Raw genomic sequence first — 20,754 nt, 5'->3', positions numbered from 1 at the left:
GAGTAGTTCATAGGGGAGAGAGGCCAGACTGCCCTGTAATGACAGTTGCCTCTTAGGGTAGAAGATTTAAAAAAACAATTGTGAAATTAATAAAGATATACATCCTTTGATTTTTGGGTGAATGCAGCACATTTGGGTCCATTTTAGTTGAAAAAAATGGATTAGATCTTTATTATTATTATTATTATTATTATTATTATTATTATTATTTATTTATTTATATAGCACCATCAATGTACATGGTGCTGTACAGAGTAAAACAGTAAATAGCAAGACCCTGCTGCATAGGCTTACGCTGTGATAATTAGGCCATCTTAAGTTGCTGGTGTATGATTTCTGATGAATTCACTGGAAAAGAGATTACAAGAAAGATGCAAAATATGACATTTATTCTTAGAAAAAACAGCCATGGTATGTACAGTAAAAAGAAGCAACGTTTTTGAGCTACTCCAATAATCCGCTCTCACGGTTCTTCCAATGTGCCTTCTCTTACGATGGCTCGTGCAAGGTTTCGTGCCAGAGCAAGTCTCAGCATTTCCACCTTCATTGTTTCTGCATCATCATCCTAGAACCAAAAATAATCTTAGAAATCCACCAAATTAGATAACATATCCTGGATTCTTCTCTAGCTTCCCAGGAGTACCAGAATGTCCTCTTCAGGAGAAAACTGCATGCAGTTATCTCTGCAAGTTTCCCACACCTACAGTGCAAGCATGTTTACTCAAAATCAAGTCCCAGTGTATTCAGTGGGGCTTAGTCCCAGATAAGTGTGCATAGGGTTACAGCCTTTGACTCCCAAGGACACATTTTCCATCTGATTCCTATACAGTTAGATAGGGACAATTGGTACTTTTATTCAGGACACATGTTCCCTTTCCATCTCTACTTTCACGAAAAACAATCGGATGTTTAGCTCATACTGTATAAGTTATAAAGTTTCCTTTTTTTCTTTTTAGCAATTGCACTAAAAACTCAAATTAGTTTTCAAATAAGTTGTTTAATTTTACCAAACAGCAGGGCTTTCTAAAAAAAGCCTTTATACTGGAATTGATTTTGAAATTTCAGAATGATAATCAGGGGAAATGCAATTGGTCATTCAGGTGGGGCCTAGTATCTGTACCATTTATTTAACAGCCCATATGTCTAACAAACATAGGCTACTTCATGGTTAAACTGCTCATTCTACATGAACTGCAAATTGTATGTTGCAAAAGATCCTCCAGACAGTTCATTTTTTAGCTGCCAGGAAAGCAAAGGATTCCAGGTGATCTATATTCAGCACCTGGGAGCATCTGAGATGTGCTATAGCACAGGAAATTGTATTGCATACGGAATTGAGTTCCTCTGGGTATCTTTTTCCCTTCTTTGAAAAATAGCCAGTGATGTTCTAGGCTGCTAAATACAGTCATACATACAGCAATTTGCTTCTAATCCTTACGTTACTACCTTCAAACCAAAACCTCTCTTCTTATAAAACCACCTCTGGCTAGGAGGATTCCCAGCAGCCTCTGACAGACTCTTTACACTGCCGTTTCAAAAAGGGAAGGAACAGCAAAGGAAACACTCATCATAAATGAACGAAACTCATTTTTTCTCCCAAGCCCTCAGGGGCCTCGTTTTCTGCATTTAGCACTTGCTGCCTGTGGGCAGCTTCTGGGTCCTCAGTACCCCAGCAGAATCTACCACTGACACCTGCCCTTCTCCTTCCCCCACCCCATATTTTTCCCACCTCAGGGCTCTGAGCATCAACAGGTGGCTGAGATTATCCATATTTGTATGTCCCATAGTGCCCCTAGCATACCATCACTCCAGGGCATTGTGGGAAATTAGAACAGTGGCTAGAACCAGGCCACCCACCACTGCTCAGAACACTAGTGTTGCTGCTCCTAGAGGGGGCTTTGCCAAGGACTTGGTGTTGGGGCTGCTTGTTCTATTTGCATAAAGGAGTTGATAAGATAAGAAATGGCAGAAATTTCTCCTTATTTTTCTTATCCAAACGTTCACACAAGAGAAACAAGATTCTATTTTACATGTAAGCCCTCTGGCAAGGGCTTGGAAGAAAGCCAAAAGTTTTCTCACAATGCAGTTGGCTGTTGTTACGTGCCTTGAAAATGTTACCATGCAAAAGTGAGAAATCTCTGCTTCTCGCTGAAGCCCTCTGTACACACCACTTGTGCAGGGAAGGGGAGGAACAATCAGAGGATGGCTAAGTTGATATTTGTGGATCCCTTCACATAATGTCTGAGAGATATTTCACACACCACTCTGTGGCAAATGTATGCTTATCACCATGTATACTTGAAGCTATAGCAGAAGCTATGGCTAATTCCAACCCTTCTGCTTTGTGATACAAACAGTGGTGTGTTTTGCGCATGCACAAATTACATTTTTATACATGCATATGGAATATTATAGGCACCAACCATTCAATGTTTGTTTCCCAGCCCACTGACCTCAACAGGACACGTTAAACTTATCTCCACTGAAGTAAATGAGACAAAAAAAGTGCTCAATGCTGGCAAGATGATGCCCTGTGCGTACACATTAAAATCATAACATGTAAAAGACCCCTTAAGTAGTCATTGTTCTGCAGCTTAAATGCTTGCCCAGAAACAGGATTACCTGGAGTTTCTGTTTTTTAAACTCCGCTGCTGTTACATCTTCTAAGCATTTCATTAATTCATACGTCTGACCAGCAGAGAATATCACCTGGAAGAAAATGTCAGTTACCCGTCATACAATTGAAATTTCCTGCATAATGTATTTACTGGAGGTGGGCTTTTAAGCAGGTCAGGCCGCTAAGCATGAATGGTATTACCACAGTGGCTGCTGGAGAGAAAATGCTGAAGCTATTTATCTACATTATGTGCACCCTTGAGATTTCTTTGGCTAGTGGTGGCTTTTAGGGAAGTCCAGTATAGTGTGTATGAAATGAGGAATGGTCTAGGATGCCCTTACACCTTGGCGGCTGTAGGCCAGGGACAGATAGAATTAGTTTCCATAGACCACTGCTTACGTCATCCACCTTACTCTGAAAACGATTCAGAGTTAACCAGCTCTGCTGGAAAACAGCCCGTTGAGAAATCGGCTCCAGCAACGTGAATGTCAAGGGATCTTTATATTTTACAGCAAGCGTCAAGGTTAACTGATGCCACTGGCAGCAAGGCAAAGCTTTTACAGTAATGAGACTGGTTCCTTGAAGGAAGCAGATGATCAAAGAGAAAGGCCACTTGTGTATCCATCTCCCTTATGAACAGCACAGCTGGAATTTTAGCAATTGCGCAGAGAGTACTTGACTGCTACTCCACCACCATTGCCTGAATCTTGACAACAATATAGCATTGGAGTTTTTTGTGCTCTTTCTGAAAGCTATTTGGGACCACATGCTCTCCTGTTCAGTAGTAATCTCTCCAGGAAAAGGATGCATTCCTTTGACTACCACCAGTGGCTGGGTAAACTGTTGTTCAGAAATACCACACTTGCCTCTTTCTGCTCCAGTAGGGGAAGTGCATCAGTCAGCAGAGTCATCCAGAAGGAGCAAGGAGCAATACGCGCGGTCATCAACATCAACAGCAGCTTGGCTGCTGCAAAGAACTGCTTCTCTCCGTACAGCCGATGAAATTCCCGGTACTTCCCTGTATCCAAATATAAAGTCAGCCCTGTCATATTTGCAGAATTCCACACCGTTGGCTTCCAAAGCCATTTCTTTGTCTCCGACCCATGAATGTTGCAAGAGGGCTGCTGCCCAGCATGTTTATTATTAGAAGAGCACAATTTACTGGGGACAATCCCAGAACGAGGCCTACAGCAGTAGAATACATTCCAGTGGTGGTTTGCGCTGCAAGCAAACAACATATACTGCTGGCGCATCTAGAAACGTTTGTTTCTTTTGACAGCGTCTTTAAAACAAAGGTGGCCTTTGTGACATAAATAGGAAGCAGCTTAGACAGCCTGCTATTTACTTAAGTACAGCTCACGATGTTCCCCAAGTGAAGCACAATTATAGCCACATTGCATTGCTGGATCAGACCAAAGGCTTATCTTGTCCAGCATTCTCAAGCAGCTCCCTATGGGAAACTCACTTCGGGATATGAATTCAATAGCACCCGCCCAGCAATCAGCAATACATACTACCCTTCCAACTGGAGGTAATATATGGCCATTACAACTAGTAGTCATTGATAGCCTTATCCTCCATGAATTTGTCTAATCACCTTTTAAAGCCGTCCAAGTTGGTAGCCATCAGCACATCATGTGATTCCAAATTCCATAGTTTATGGCTTGCATTTCCCCCCCTGAGCTATGTAATTTGTACTGCCTTAGGCATGCATATCAAGTCAGGATTCCTAAAGTAGTGCTGTCATCAAAGGAATTCCTCACACCACACTGTTCCTTTTTCTAAAAACAACAACAACAACCATTGTATGTAGTAGCTCTCACCAAGAAATGTCAGTCTATCGCTAAGCAGCATGGATGGTCCCAAGTTATCAATGAGGTCCAAGTCTGAGAAAGTGCCTCTTTCACAATATTCCTTCAGGAATCTAAAGGGTAGGATGGGTGGGAAGCCAGATTAACACTCACAAAATTCATTATATACATTTTGCTACTGCAAGCCAGTAAGTTCTCCACTTACAAGCAAGCGTTCTAAAGATTCAGACCCTATTATTGTGAATAGAATTGCCTTTCAGTACTTATAACAGTGTTTTCTGAACATTTCATAGTCATGCCAAGCATTTTCCCCTGAACTAAACTGGAGGCACACTTTGGTCTTACACCCTTAAAGGTTTAATTTTTTATCCTCAGTGCAGACCACTCCTATGTTTCTGTATGAGTCCCTATTTATAACAAGCTCCTGATTCTTGCACAAAGGTGGCTGCATCCTCCGAGCAACCGGTTTCAGCCAACATAATCAGACCCTGCTCAATTTTGGTTGGAACTGGTTTTCGCTCACCCCACACCTTTCCCCCATTGGGAAGCTCTATCTGACCAAACCCCCTTAAGCAGGAACCGCAAATGATTTCTTTTAAAAGCTTTTCATTCGCTTAACAAAAGCATTAATTGTGTTTCTCTCAAAGTGATAGCTTGCAAATGGAAACTTGTATTTGCCATGAAAGGCAGCTTGCCTGAGCAATAGCTTGTCCCTATAGCCAGCTTCTAAGGAATTCCTGCCTCAAGCTACTTCCCATTTTTCAAAAAGCTGGAGCTTAGATCAAGAAAGAAAGCACCTCTTCCTTGTAGTATTTGAATGCTGATTGCAGTTTCATCATAAATTAGCATATTGCCCACAGCTTGGAGAGGGAGGTTTCTTGCCTTGCAGGGACTATTATTATTTTATTATTTATTGCATTTATATACCACCCCATAGCCAAAACTTTCTGGGTGGTTTACAAAGATTAAAAACATTGAACATTTAAAAACCAATATATAAACTTTTAAATAATAAAAGGCATAAAAACAGACTACATACCAACTATCCAGGGGTCAGTTAAAAAACTCAGCATATGCTGTTAAATGCCTGGGAGAAAAGTCTTGACCTGGTGCCAGCCGGCACCACATCGGGGAGATTGTTCCATAGTTGGGGGGCCACCACTGAAAAGCCCCTCTCCCTTGCTGCCATCCTCTGAGCTAGGCACTCGGAGGAGAACCTTAGATGTTGAGTGTAGTGTACAGGTAGGATGTCTCAGCCTAGGAAGACTGGGACCCCAGTTTTTTGGAAGTGCCTGGGAGTAAGTGAGGGAGAACTCTGAGTTGTTTCTTCCTTAACAACCTGGAGTTCCATGTTTGCTCATCATGGAGAACAACCCAGGAATGGGGTGTTTAATGCATGGGCATTCCTGGGATGTTTAGCGCAGCAGATGTGGGTAAACAATTGGCAACAAACATTACCACTCACTTGCTCCCAAACAATCCATGCTAAACAAACTGGGTTGTTTGTTGCGTTCAGCACAGAGGTACCCTCTTTTCACAGCTACACAAGGGTACTAGAGCATCGGACTACTTTTAGAGAGAGAAGCAGCATTGAGTCTCCCAACAGTTAACTCTGGAAATACAAGATGTGGCTCCACTCCCAGCTGTACAAAAAGGGGCTGAAGGGAATGAACAGATTAATATTTTATGTCAGATGTTCTCCACTCTGCATCTTGCCACTCCTGTGTGCAAGAAACCTTAAATGTGGCCATGCACAATCCACTTCAAATGTTCAAAAGGTCACTGCAGAGATGAATTCTGAATGGAGTGCTGTTCCCCAACAGCTAGCTTATCCCCCACACCTTTATATTTCCCTATTCCTTGGCTACGACTACATCTTGACAAAATGATTCTATTTACCCAGAGCCTACCTGTCTGATATGAGGGTGGCAAAAGCCGCATCCTTTGCTCGGATACTCCAGGACAATGCTGAGCCGAGTCGATTATTCCGGACAGCTTTCATGGCCATGGTTTTACAGATGCTACGGACTTTGTAGGATGGAGAAGTAGGTATACTCAGTAACTGGCATTTTCACGAATACATTACTACATTTTTAAAAACAAAAGCAAGGTTCAGGGAGATTTACCTTGCTCTCCCATCGTTCTCTTCTCACAGATCCTCAGAACTTTGAGGGCTTTATGTTCTGTTTCCAGAGGGATCCGTTCAATATGATGCTGCAAGTATGCGCCACCATATTCTGGACAGTGGTCAAAATAGTCCACTGCAAGTTGCCATAAACTACAAAGGAGGGACAAGAATTATTCAATAGTTCTTTTCAGGAATTCTCACAGAATTACTTAGTGGTAGCTAGCAGCACAACACATAAGCAGTGAGCCAGAGAGGGTGCTACACATACTGGCCTGATTTGCATGAAGTCACAATCCTGAGTATGGGTTAATTGTGGATTGTTGATGAATTGTGGGTTGCCATTATATATGAACCCTGCACTAAAGTTTAACTACAGGTTGTTAACTACAAACAACCCAGAAAGAGAAGCCATGATTTGTTCTTGGATTGTGAATTGTGGGTTGTTCGTTATTAACAACCCATAGTTGTTAATAGTGCAGAGTTCACATGTAACAGCAACCCACAATTCAACCCATACTCTGGGTTGTTGTTATGTGCAAACAAGGTCATTCTGTGCTTGAACTCTTTTACAGAAGATACCCTGGGCACACACACCCAAATTTGATGCGACTCCCCATGTTAATGCAGGAGACCCTGAAGTTAGTTTTGCTTTGGGCTTTTCAATGACCCATTTGGGTAAAACTACAATTATAAATATTATCTAGTCCACCTTTGCAAACTTAACGTCTATGTTATTTAAGAAAGGCAGAATTCTGCCTAGTGGGCTTGATTGTGTTTTATTGCTCTCTTCCATCCAGAATTTCTAAAGGACTCTCATGACTGCCTCCTCATGTGTTAGACATGTGGTCATTAGACATCAGGTCATCTACGAATGATTTAGCGCCGGGTGCCCCACGAAAACTCATTTGTTTTCAATAGCTTTTGGTATTTTAGCTTGATCTACTGTTCTTATTACTATGATTATTCTCTTATTTCTGCTTTGTGAACCCCTTCCCCTCTTCATATGTTTTAATGTGATTTTAGATTGTAAGCCTCTAGGCAGGGTATCGCTGTTTTATTTGTATATTTTGTACAGCACCAAGTACATTGTTGGTGCTATACAAATAAATAAATAAATAAATAAATGTTCTCCTGTTTTTCCTTCAGAATTGCTTTTCTAAAACAAACAAAAATGATTGCTACCTGTGATGGGAGAAGAGTCCAGATGCATATTCCAGCAGGAGGTATTCACGCATATTGGAACCAAAACTAAAAGAAAAACACATTGTAATAAATCTCCCATTACCATGTAATCACTTCCACTGAATTTAGGATATTTTTCTGATATATTTTTATTGTCAAGCCCCTGGCTACCTCTGCATCCACATAACTTCTGACTTATTAAGGACCTCATGACTGTTTCATCTTTCACCAACATGCAAAAGAAGCAAGCAGCTGGCAACGTTGTCACTCAGCAGTCAGTGGCAAGAACTGAGCCAAGGCTAACCATTAATAAGGAAAAGCGATAACAAATTGGGTTGGTTCTTAAACACATTTTTTAAAAAATTTAAAAGGCAGCTTAATTGTAAGCGTCCTTTTTTAAAATAATGCTTAGCATTTATATTGCACTTCAGTGTCTACAAAATCCTCCACGTACATTATCTCAGTAATTCTACAACAATCCTGTAAGATAGTCCAGTATTCTCCTGTTGGCTGGTAATAAATTTTTTTCCTTTGGATTGCCAGTCACCACAAGATCACTAAGTAACTTCTCAAAATAGCACCACCCATGGGGATGTCTGGCCACTGAACAGACCAAAAGGCACAAAGAAAGGACAACTTACTAAAGGTTGTGAGACTGGAGGAGATTGCAGTGGTCTAGGAGGTCTGTCAGATGAGCTACGAACCACCAATTGCTCAGGGCAATGCTACGCATACAAGGATTGAAAGAGAGGGAACACAAGCTTAGACTCTTAACACATACTGCAAGATTTCTCTTTTAATCTCAGAAAAACAACCACCTCCTCCCAACCAAGTTAGCAAACTTTATTACATTTGCTCTGTGCATATTGTAACTACTATGTTTTAATCTTTCCTCCTCATGCACTCACTATGTCTACAAGAATCTTGTCGTTCCTTAAAAGTACACAAGAAATTCCAGAATACACATTAAGCTTTCTAAAAACAAGGATGATGGAGTCACCTGCATTCTTTAATCACTTGATGGATATCAAATTCAAACGCTGCCAGTAAGATGCTGTCTAAAGGTTCAGGGCTGCTTTCTCCTCCTAGGAACAGATCTAGACTGGACTGTGGAATACACAAAGAGGTAAGATGTGTTCAACACCAAGGATGTGTGTGTGTGACTTAGTTATACTCTTGGAAGACGCATGACAGGGAAGATATGGAAGAGAGGTAAACAAACATGGACTGAAACATGTCAAACAAGATCCCCCCCTTCCACTTCCTCATAAAGAATATTCAAGGTATCTAGTAAACAAACCCTGCTTCTAGTTAGCCAATGTAAGTCAACTGAGTTAGTTAAAATGCATATCACAGCTTCTTCAGCCAAACTGCCCATTTACAGTCAGTAGCAAAGTCAAGGTAGCATTTGGGCTTCCCAAATCAATGCTAGTACCATTATGAAATGGGCTGAAGGCTTTGCTTTAGTAAGATGGAATCTGATGCAATACAACAGACAAATTTTGGAATCTTTCCAACTCTGGCTACTTCTTAAAGCTCTCCTGAGAACTGGTGCCCACAGACGATGGATGGCACGATCATGGATATGACAAATGCACGTGTGCATTGCTTGCATACAGTCCTTCCAAAATGGTATCATCCCTTCCTCCTCCCGCTGTCATAAGGCGCCGGAGGGCAAAGAGCACAGAACACCATTGTCAATTACTTTTCTGCTTGTATAGCAAAAAAACCTGTGGCTACCTCTAATCTAAAAGAAGAATTTCCAAGTCACCTGTGCATAGAGATGGAGTTCCATATGCTTCACTGTAGGATGACAGTACAACAGCCGGGTTACCAGGAAATGGTACCAGGTAGTCATGAGGTCTTTCTTCTCTAAAATGGTGGTTTCATCTCCTAGCAGAATCTAATTCACAAAGAAGAAAGCAACAAACACCTTAATTTCCCCTGCCAGAGACCCTATAGATCATTACTTTGATCTTTTGACCTTAAGGGAATTTCATTTGTTGGCAGCTTTTAGTTCTTTATTAATGCTAACTCTCCAAGCTCAACTGCTGCTGGTGCATCTTCCTGTCCCCACGCAGGGCCAAGAGCCATCATGTTCGTCAAATGTTCTGCTTGTTTCAAATTTAATTTTAGGCAGTGTTCTTTCCTCCTCCACAATGTTACTGTGGAGGAGGAGGGAACATAAAACCTTATTTTTTAAAAGTTCACAAAACTGGACTATTAGATTTATTGGTGTTCTCGAAGTCTCCCCCTTTAAGAAAAGGTACAAGTACTCTAGAGGTGTGCTAAGACTCTTGAGACAAAACAAAATCTTTTTTTGAGGATCCATAGAGTGGCATAGCCATGAGTAGAAAGAGAAGAAGGCATCATACATAATCAAGAGCATTATCCAATAGCTGCCTGTTACATTCTCCCAGCCACAGTCTACACTGTATCCCAGTCTAACAGTAGGCACAATAACTGGGCAGGGCATGGCATGTTCCAACCAACAAATATTGTGGCCAGAGTGGAAAAAGAAAGATTTCCCCACAACAGATTAACTAGTGGGGCAAATAGTGGGGCTACCCTCTAAACAACTAAGAAGTACACGAGCAATACGAAGCGAAGAGCAACTATGCTTGGGGTTGCTATTGCACAAAATCCATACTTGTGATCAAATAGGACAATATTTTATTAACAACACTTTCAACAGAGCTGATCACATAAGCCACAAAGTTACTAGATGATCAGGTTTAGGAACAAGATTTATATGACTCCTCCAACTTCAGAATACAGACCCAATCAAATATAATCTCTACACAAACACAACTAGTCTCAGCCCCCACATTCAGTTTATTACTCTCTTAAGAATGAATGAAATCAACATCCTGATCTAGTGTCAACTTGCCCAAGATCACACAGTGACAGAAAAGAGAACAAATCTAAAGAGTTCAGCCCCAAACATTTTTCTTGAATGGCTTCATGAGAACACACACCTGTACCCCAAACTGCTTTAAACTCACCACTGGCTCACCCACAATCCATCATCATTAGATCTTACACACCTTGCAGAGGGTTTCCATATGAGGGTTAGACGCAAATGTCCCATCTTTCAGGAACCGCTGACATTCCTCATGCCAATGCTGCCATTTCAGTTCCATCTCTGTCAAAGTCTGGGTGTTGCCAGGCTGGAAAGGGATATACCAGTATGCAATTTTATTTCCTAAAGGAAAATGCCTCTAAAATCATCATAGCAGTGCTTTCAAAAGTTCCAATGAAAACAGAAATAGCTTAAATGTTTGTTTTACCCAATGGAAGTAGCACGTAAGCTGAAACTCCAAAGTAGATACTATATCAGAGACCTTCTCTCTTGGAAAAGAGAAAGCTGGACAGCATTCTGCTGACAAACCCTTCTGCCTACATTTATACATAATTCTCAATAATTTTAGGGCAACTTCTTTCCAAATACATGGCATTATAGCTGAAGCCCCAAAGCAACACTCTACTTGAAGCTGCATCAAATATGGTTATAGCATTACTTTGCAGACACAAAAGAAACTTATTTCTTACAGCAAAGAAACTAGTATAATGAAGAATGGCAATCCTCATTATCAATCCATAGTTCAGTGCTAGAGAAAAGGTTTGCATGAAGAAGGCCTTGGTTTCAATTGCCAACATCTCTAGTTAAAAAAGATATCAGACACTGTGGCAGGGAAGACCACTGCTGGAGATCTTGGAAAGTTCCTGCTAGTCAAAGCAGACAGAACTGTTGTGAACACATCCCTGCTAACATGAGCCAAGTAGAACTGTATGGGGGGAAAAAACAAGTTACATACACAGAGAACAGGCATTTTCTTCATCAATTCATCCAAAATTTTGCACATGCTCACTGAACTGGGATTAGTATTGGCTTCCTTAGAGAGCAATTGTCGAGCCTCATCCATCCGGCCTTGAAGCACAAAGAGAGTTATCTGAAAGGGGGGGGGGAAGGGGGGGGGAGAAAAAAACCAAGATTTGTTGTGGTAGAGTGTGGAATTAAATATGAGAAATCACCTACATATTAACACCAAACCTATACATGTATAGTGCTGAAGTGGCACATATAGAACATTACAGCAAAATAGCTACAGCAGCATCTTAAACAAGACAAGTAGGGTTAGTCAATCGTAGCAAGCACATAAAGTTGCACTGATGCAAATAACTCTCTGGTGGCTGAAAGGTCACTGCACACAAGCACTACACATAGCTGGCCATACTGACTACATGCAGCTTCATGGTGCACCCTGGGTCTACATATATTGCAGTCATAAAGCTACAAACTACAGCCTTGCACTAGGCCCGTTCAGAAGACACCTTAAACCATGGTGATTAAGCCAGAAAGTCAGGCTGTGTTCAGAAGACACCTTAAACCATGGCTTTAACTATGGTGAATTATTCACCATGGTTAAAGCCGTGGTTTAAGGTGTCTTCTGAACACAACCTGGCTTTCTGGCTTAACCACCGTGGTTAAAGCCATGGTTTAAGGTGTCTTCTGAATAGGGCCACTCAGTCTCCACGATTGTTTCACTGGCAAAATGTCTCACAATATCAGACCCTAAACAGGCTTGGTGTATAGGGCTTCTAATTCACACTTAAAGGGGGCTCAAATACAACAGAGCTTCCCTTCCACAGAATGATTCTGTCCAATATAAACCTTTAGCAGATATCATTTGGTCCAACAAGACATCTTCCCAAGCAAACACTGAAGCACAGAGAGCAAGTATGCATGGTGCCTGGACAAGAACATTTTTTACTTACCACATTCCAAAAGTTTTCATGTTTTGCTGGATTTTCACTCCTCAGAAGCTCACAAACCATGTTGTCCACGTCACACACATGAAGACGAACCCAGTCAAGAAGATGGCACAGAAGAGAACCAGCTAGGAAAAGAAACCTTTTTTTTATAAAGTTCCTGCTTAGTCTTAACTCTCGTTCTTGAATGTATGCACACATATTTGGGCTTAAGGAATTATGTTTCCCCGAGCACCTTAAAAAACACCCAACTCACAGCCTTGCATGCTCTTACTCCCTCCTCACCCTTTAATCTACAGCCTAGCCCTCAGAACAAATTATGTCTGCTCTGTCTTAGCTACTATTCTTGGAAGTTGTCACTCTTTTCCACATTGATTCATATTAGTTAACTACAGCAATTTCACAAAAGATGAATTTCTGACACAGAAGGTATCACTTCATATAGAAAGGTGTATTAACTGTAATGAGCTCACCGGACTAGCTTGCTGCGTGTACATATTGGGAGAAGATATTCCCAATCTGTTTCTCCACCCCAACACACAGGCTCGAACACATGATGGCACTGTCCTGATAAATCCATAAGGTACTCAGAAGGTGTTATGTCCCTGCCCCCAGAGACGGATGATGCCATTGAACCATTCACATCAGGAGACCTTGAGGAACCTGAGCCCTCAGGGTCTTCTGAACCTGAGGGCTCTTACGCAAGCATTATGGGCTAGAGCAGCAGAAAATACTGAATTTTCTCTCCATATTACTATTGCAGATTTGATCACATTTTATACTTCAGTTTGCATGAAACTCAAGTTTAGAATGTGCTTTTGTTTAACATCTGTTTTCCATAACATTTGACCAAGAGAAAAATGCATGCGTCACTGTTAGAAATGCAATGTCAATATATAATTCAAGAAATGGGATATATTTCTTGCCAAAGGCAGAAAGGGGAAAAGAAGGCATTCCTTTCCCTTCTATCGTTTTTATAGCTCCTAAGGACAGCATACACATTTCTGAAATGGAAGCATGCTAACACAAAAGTATGCTATTTTGACTTCATTGTAGTTCAATTTTCACCTGGTGCTGCTTCAATAAACATGATTTCACAAAGATTCCAGATCAGTTCCATTGCAGACAGAATGGAGACCTGGGAAAGACACCAATTCAAGAGTGACACTCCTCATGTTTTGAGCTTGGAGTCATCATAACAAATAGCCTAATACTGTTCAGATGAGTTTTGCTGTATACAAACAAGATGCTATTAAAATAAGACTTTGATCATCTACTTTTACACTTTAAGTAACTGGACGCTTAGAAAGTTTCAGAGGACAAATACAACATACAGTCAAGGCTCCACAAATTTTTTCACTATGGCGAGCCTCCTCCTCCCTACTCCGGTGCCTGCCCTCCTCTGTAGCTTGGACTGGGAAGTGAGTTTATCTACAGTGTTCTGCCATTCTTTGGAGATGGTTTTGAGTGCCTTTGAAATGCAACATTATATTTTTTTAATTGCATTTATATCCCGCCTTTTTTCCTGCAAGAAACCCAAGGTGGCGTACATAATCCCCCTCTCCACTTTATCCTCACAACAACAACCCTGTGAGGTGGGTTGGGCTGAGAGTCTGTGTCTGGCCCAAAGTCACCCAGTGGGTTTCCATGACTGAGTGGGGACTAGAACCTGGATCTCCCGACTCCCAGTCCAACACTCTAGCCACACCACACTGCCTCTCAGTGGCTCTAACATGGTGTTAGACCCCCAACCCTCTCAGGAGGAAAGGGGGATCAGCAGTGAGAACACATTTTGGCTGGCTACCAAGGACAGTCGAAATTCATGGACCTCTGAATATAGTCGCATACCAAAGAAAAGGTGGATAAATACTAGATAATTACTTCAAAAGATTTTGCCACAATATATCAATTGTTTCTCACCTTCCATGAGGACCACATAAATAGCTAGAGTTGGGATTTATTCTTATTTTTTTTTAAAAAAAGAAGCTAAAGTGTATTGTATGCACAACCTGCAAAATTCTGCATTACAGTGGTCTCATAATTCTTGAAATACAACTTAGACCTGAAGGCAACTTGTTTTTTCTATAAAGATCTAATTAGTGTTAATATCTCAAGGTAGAAATAAATGTCAGAAGCGTATGCATGTATCAAATGCCCAACAGCTGCTTCTCCTAGGGAAAGCAGCTTCAGGAATGAGATTTAGAATAGTGGGGGAGAAGGAGTGTGTCATGCACACATTTGGAAACCCACAGGTGTAAAGCAGTTTGGGGATGGGATTTAGAGTGAAGAAGTAGCATCTGGGGGAAGGGTTAAGCAATCCCCATCTCCTTTCCAAATTCTTCCCCAAGAGCTAATTTCTTCTTAGAAAAAGGGCTTTTGTTATATACATTTGCATATAGTGTTTATAATTAGGGCCTCAGTGGACAGTTTTCAGATTTAGAGGTAAATAGCATCAGGATATTTTGAAGGAAAAACTCATCTTTAGGAGCTTCACATATGTGGGAGCTTGGATAGAATGAAGGATTTTAACAGAACACACAAATTCTTCCAGAAGCACCATTTAACTCTTTCCAAGCAAATAATTCTGGCTATTGCAACAGGATCTCTGGCTAATATCCCAAGAGAATCCAAAAAGCTAATTCATCTGAATGCATCAACGCTGGAAAAAATCTATGGAAGATGCTAGCAGAAGATCATTCTCAAATGTGTCAACAAAAGTATTTAGATTACCTGGGTACTGTGGTGCATGTGCATTATTGGGTCCCGTGTAGAAGCTAACAAGAGAAAAATATGTCAGTCAGGGTTTTTCCCCCCTTTTTCCAACTCAATGAACCAAAAAGTATTTTTATTCCAGATTTACCACACTGTAGAGAGAGATCTGTACATTGTTCTGTGTGCTTAATTATAAGCTTTGTTAGCTACATTCAAAAGACTGCAGTGCCCAATCCTATGCTTAGACCACCATTGCTACAATCACCTGAGTCTCAGTGGACTAATTTGTTGAGCAGTCCTGGAATCCTATCTTGATCCAAGAGATTTACAAACTGACTTGACTTTGTTAAGACATGTTTGTAGACACCAATTCGATTTCACGGATCATTCAGATTACCTTTAAAATGATCCCTTACTGATATCACATAAATAGTGTAGAACAACTTACTTGCCATCTGATGCGAATCTTCCATGCAGGCTCTTATGACTGAGCGGTAGTTTTTGCTCACTCGAACCAATCTGCCAAATGTAGAAGAGCCTGATTAGAATTATTTTGTTTAAGTATTATGACAAGCCCCTTGATGGAAGGATGAAGCAATCTTGCTCTCTCAGTTGCCACAATTGTACTTCCAAGCATTATAGGTGTTTCAGTACTCCTTTTTGTCAGCAAGTGAATACACATTCACCAAAAATAGAAGAAGCTACAGAAGAATAAGGTAGACATCCAGATCAAATAAACAGATTAATATGCTGAGGCTGCTCATCTACGTGTAAGCCACTGGGCTGCAAATCAAAGAACAAGTTAATATAAACCCCCGATCCTGTTTGGATAGTTTCGCAGCATCAGGTTCTTTAGATCACTTACTGTGCAGTCCTTGACTTCCCAGCCTTTTCTTTCTCATCCTTCTGGAGCCCAACAAAGATCCCATGAGATTCATTGAAAAGCTTCCGCAAAGTCTGAGAGTATACGTCTTGATCTTTGCGAACAACGTAGACATATGGACAGCCTGGCCTTTTCTCTTTACACTCTGAAACAAACCAGTTAGAAGTTTTAATATAAAAAATACAGCCAAAGATTATTAATCCACAATTAGAAGAATGCAATTGTATCCTGACTACAGGAGGAGCTTCCTTTATTATTTTTAAAATTAAAATATAAAGTACTGATTTTACATAGCAACTCAAAACTTTAGCAACTGAAAGGACATACAATTATGACTTGGAAACACATATTCTTGTACATTGTCATTAAACTTATTCCAGAAGTAACAAAATAATGCCCATTGTTCAATAAATATATGAATACTGCAGGATAGGGGTCAGACTGAGAGCATGGTTTAGAGCTACCCTGCAGTGTTTTCAAGTGTTGCTAGTCCCCATGTCTGAAGTTGGGCTAAAAGTATCTTACAGCAATCCTGCTGTGTAGTCTCATATAAACCACCCTTCAGGTTGCAACGAAGGTAGATCTAATTAAATTGCTCTCTCAAAATGTCTTCCAGGTCAAATCCAGTGGTCAACTAGATGCAGATGCACTATTGACTTGTGCTTTATTGACTTGCATGTAGATGTGTTGTGCTTTTAAAATAAAAATAAAAATAAAAATTCTGTACACTAAATAAAACCCAAGCCCTGCTTTCTTGTCTTTGCTGCTACTTTTTGGGTGTGGTGGGGGAAGACACCTGCTTTTCAATCACAAATATAGTAGAATCTTAGATTTGCCTGCTGATTTCTATGGACAACTCCCACTTTGATCTATGGGGGTATCTTGGAAGTCTCTCTCTCTCTCTCTCTGAGAAACAGAACATGAAGGAGAGATTGAAGGGGAGGGAGAGAGAGAAGGCACATAAGATTGCCATAGGAAAAGGAAAGGAAAGTCCAGGGGAAGAAGGAGGTGGAAACATACTGCAAAATGTAGACATAGTGTTTCATTTCCAGTGAATGGAGCAAAACTTTTCAGTTATTATTTATGAAAACCTATCAGTAGTATATAAACATTTACACAAACCAGTGCTTGGAAATATACACTAGAGCATATTGTAAATTCAGATCTGTGCAGTGCAATTCTATGCATGTTTATTCAAACATAGGTTGCACTGTTTTTAATTGGAAGCTTATCCCTAGTAAGCATGCTTGGAATTGCACCCTTGGTAATTATAATCTTCAGGTTGAAACACCATCAATACAAACAGCATAGTTAGTGGAATAATACCAATTTACAACTTGGTATTCATTTTGGTTCAGGGTCTGGACCAGCACGTGTTTTATTTAGTGCTTTTATTGTATTTATTTATTTACTTTACTTTACTTCTATACCACCCAATAGCGAAAGCTCTCTGGATGGTTCACAAAAATTAAAACCATAAGATACATCGTAAAATATAAAATATAAACCTTAAGACCACATTATAAAAAATACAATATAAAAGTACATGTCCACTATAACGTATCATTACAATTCCTTATTGTTATTATTGTTATCATTTGCAATATTTATTTATTTTATTACATTTTTATACCGCCCAATAGCCGGAGCTCTCTGGGAGGTTCACAAAAATTAAAACCATTCAAAGTATAAAACAACAGTATAAAACCATAATATAAAATACAATATAAAAGCTCAACCAGATAAAAAAATATCTGGAATATAAAAAAATATTTATATACCACTCAATTATCTAACACTGATTCCAGAGCGGTGAACATAGGTATAAACAGTAAAAGAAAGATTGTAATAGCAAATTAAAATTGTTCAGTTTAAAAACAAAGGAACCAGAAAAACAGTGGCTACATTTTACATTTATAAGACTTGTTTTTGTTTAAAGTAGAAAGAGTCAAAGGCCATTTCTACACCTGTCTTTTTTCCAGGGATCATCCCGGGATCATCCCTGTGCATGCAAATGACACACAGAGGATCCCTCTATTTTCCTGGGATAATCCTTAGGTGTAGAAAGGGCCAAAGAGGGAAGGTGGTTAGAAGAAGAGGTAGCGCCAAAGCAGGAAGATATTGTTGCCCAAGAGCCAAGAAAAACCTGGAGCATGGCCTACTCCAAAAGGGCTAATGCATTATACTACCAAGTTTTGGTCTATTGATCATCATGAATTCATTAAAAAAAAACATGCATATTAATAACATATGTTGCCAACCTGCTGATCCAAACAATGTTTCACACACCAGCATCTCCCCAGGTCCCCACGCAAAGCATAATTGTTTGTTGTCAGAGTTCACTCCTGGAATCAGCTGTTGTTTTTAAAAAGGGAGAGAATAGGACAGGCAAATATGGAGACATTGCTTAAATCAAAAGACATTTCATCTTTTACGGACTATACTTTTTTAAAGGATTAAATACAACTGCAATTACATACACTAGCAGCAGTGAAATCTGGAATGGAGTAACCCTATTCAAAAGAACATCTCACGGGATCAACACCATTGTGCCAAACAGCCTCAGCCTCAACGTTGCGCATGCTGGCTTACCCCACTGCTTCACATCTGCACATATCACAAACATCTGCAGAGAGGAAGCCTTCACATCTAGTTGTACACAAGACTTCTTCTCTGCATACATTTGTGCAGTACATGTGGATATCAAGGCGGGCAAACCAGGGTATGCAAGGCTAATTACTGCATACCTGCTCATGTGTTGATTGAACATGTGCACTTTAGTTGTGAATAGGGCTATACATTCTGCCTCATTAAATCATTTCCCTTCGACTTCCATCTCTCACCATCTGCCAAACACTTGACCCTATTTCTTCTGAAATTATTGTCAAATCTCCTGCAGAGCATCATTTATGTTGTATATGTATCCACAGTTTAAGGATTGATATTCGATATTTAATGGGCTTTCTGTGTAAGACTACCACCGAAGTTTCATCTTCTATTTGCTCAGCTACACACTAAAAAGTGAATACCAGCTTACCCCCCCCCCAGCCCAGCCATTTTCTTTGACAATTGGGGAGGGGGGAGTCTTTAGTACTGAGCTTTGTATGAATTGATACCATCCTATTTAGGATGTATGTAAGAGCATGATTTGAACCCAATTTGTCTGGAAAGGCTGCCATTGTTACATCATAAGACCTAAATAAAGTGCAGAAAAGCTCAGCAGTATGTCCATTCCCAGTCTGAAGAAGACAGCTGTAAAATTCTGCATATCACATTGCCCTGTGGAATGCAGAAGCTATGGGATCAACCAGGTGACCAATAACCACTCCGAGGTTGAAGCTCCTGGCTCCAGAAAGAAGGGAAAGACCAGCGTGACTTCATGCATTAGCCAGAGAAGGAACAGCTGCAAGGAGCTTGCTGGCCCTCTCCATGCCAGGAAGAGCAGTCAGACCCAACTGCTAGTTGCCCTGGGACTGTAGAAGCCAGAGGAAGGCTTTCTGAATAAGCCCATTGGGTGTTCGTTTTAACTTCTTATAAACTGCCTTGCAGCTAAGTGGATGCAAAATCAGGGTACAAATCTTTTAAATTAATCAAATAAATGATTAAATAGTGAACTTGTATGGTGCAACAGTTAATGTCGGAGTCGGATTCAAATCCCCAGTCATACAATCTGTCAACCTAACCTACCTCAGAATTGTTCTGAGGATAAAATAGTGTGTAAGAAAACAAAGTGTACTGAGTTGGGGTTAAATCCAATGTTGGTCTAACTCGTCCTATTCATATCACTGGGTCTACTTTAAGTAGGACTATCATTGGACAAAACCCTTGAGATCCTCAGAAGAAAGGCGGGGTGTTTTTTTAAAAAAAGGTTCTATTATGCTATCGCTTCCAGTAATAGTGCTGTGTGTGCAAATGACTGGACTGACTAGCCAACATAGAGGTGAATTCCCTTTTTCATTTCTATTTAAAATAATCTTTTATTGAAAATTCTTTCAGTTAAAAAACAAAACAAAGCCTTGCGTTCTGACAGTTGAAGTCCTTCCCCAAGTTGGTGTGCTCCAGATGTTTTTTTAAACTATAACCCCCAGTATTCCTCGCCATTGACTATGCTGGCTGCGGTTGATGGGCGTTGTAGTCGAAACCATAGGGAAGATACAAGGTTATGGAATGGAAGTCTAGGCTAACCCCCCCGGCCCGGCCCAGCCCAGTCTAGTCCTGCCCTCTTCAAGCTGCTACTTTCCGCAACGCCACCCGCAACCATCCAGGAGAGAAGGACACAATAACCCACAGTGACCGAAGGCTCCACGTCCAGCTCCTCCATCTCGAATTCCCGACAGTTCGCGCGCGCTCCGTTCTTGCCTCGAACAGACGCTTCCTCTCTGCGCTGAGGCCGGGATTTCCCAGCCAATAGCCATGCCTCACGTGCGCATGCTCGCGAAAGGGCCCCTTTTCCCAGAGATAGAAAATAAGTAGAACAACTCGCTCGGCCGTTTAAGCGTGATCTAGAGATGGCACTTCCAGGTTCCTTTATACCTTCGCTCTCCACCCCCGCCCCCATTGCGCCCTCGGGTTGGAAATGAGAACTGCTCATAGAAAGCAATGAAGATATCCAAGATTTTAGCACAGCTGTGACTGTGTTGTTGCAAGT

The 20,754-nt window shown here is 40.7% G+C and overlaps 1 protein-coding gene across 1 annotated transcript; it reads right to left on the bottom strand.

The window, feature by feature from the left end:
- Window positions 1–372: 372 nt before the first annotated feature.
- NUP85 (nucleoporin 85) lies at window positions 373–20,495 on the bottom strand. The gene is made up of 19 exons (XM_063120270.1): window positions 20,395–20,495; window positions 18,368–18,461; window positions 16,089–16,251; window positions 15,672–15,742; window positions 15,242–15,285; window positions 13,580–13,649; window positions 12,518–12,639; window positions 11,557–11,691; window positions 10,786–10,908; window positions 9,510–9,641; window positions 8,739–8,845; window positions 8,380–8,463; window positions 7,739–7,804; window positions 6,555–6,706; window positions 6,339–6,456; window positions 4,441–4,541; window positions 3,484–3,635; window positions 2,623–2,709; window positions 373–565 (listed from the first exon to the last, which is right to left on the bottom strand). Exons 1-19 carry the CDS (start codon window positions 20,425–20,427, stop codon window positions 464–466), a joined length of 1,956 nt encoding a protein of 651 aa, XP_062976340.1. The 5' UTR covers window positions 20,428–20,495; the 3' UTR covers window positions 373–463.
- Window positions 20,496–20,754: the final 259 nt, after the last annotated feature.

Source organism: Elgaria multicarinata, chromosome 3, assembly GCF_023053635.1.
Source record: "Elgaria multicarinata webbii isolate HBS135686 ecotype San Diego chromosome 3, rElgMul1.1.pri, whole genome shotgun sequence".
Taxonomy (NCBI): Eukaryota; Metazoa; Chordata; class Lepidosauria; order Squamata; family Anguidae; genus Elgaria; species Elgaria multicarinata.
Note: the sequence above shows the minus strand (reverse complement) of the source record. Positions and strands in the feature narration are given on the sequence as shown.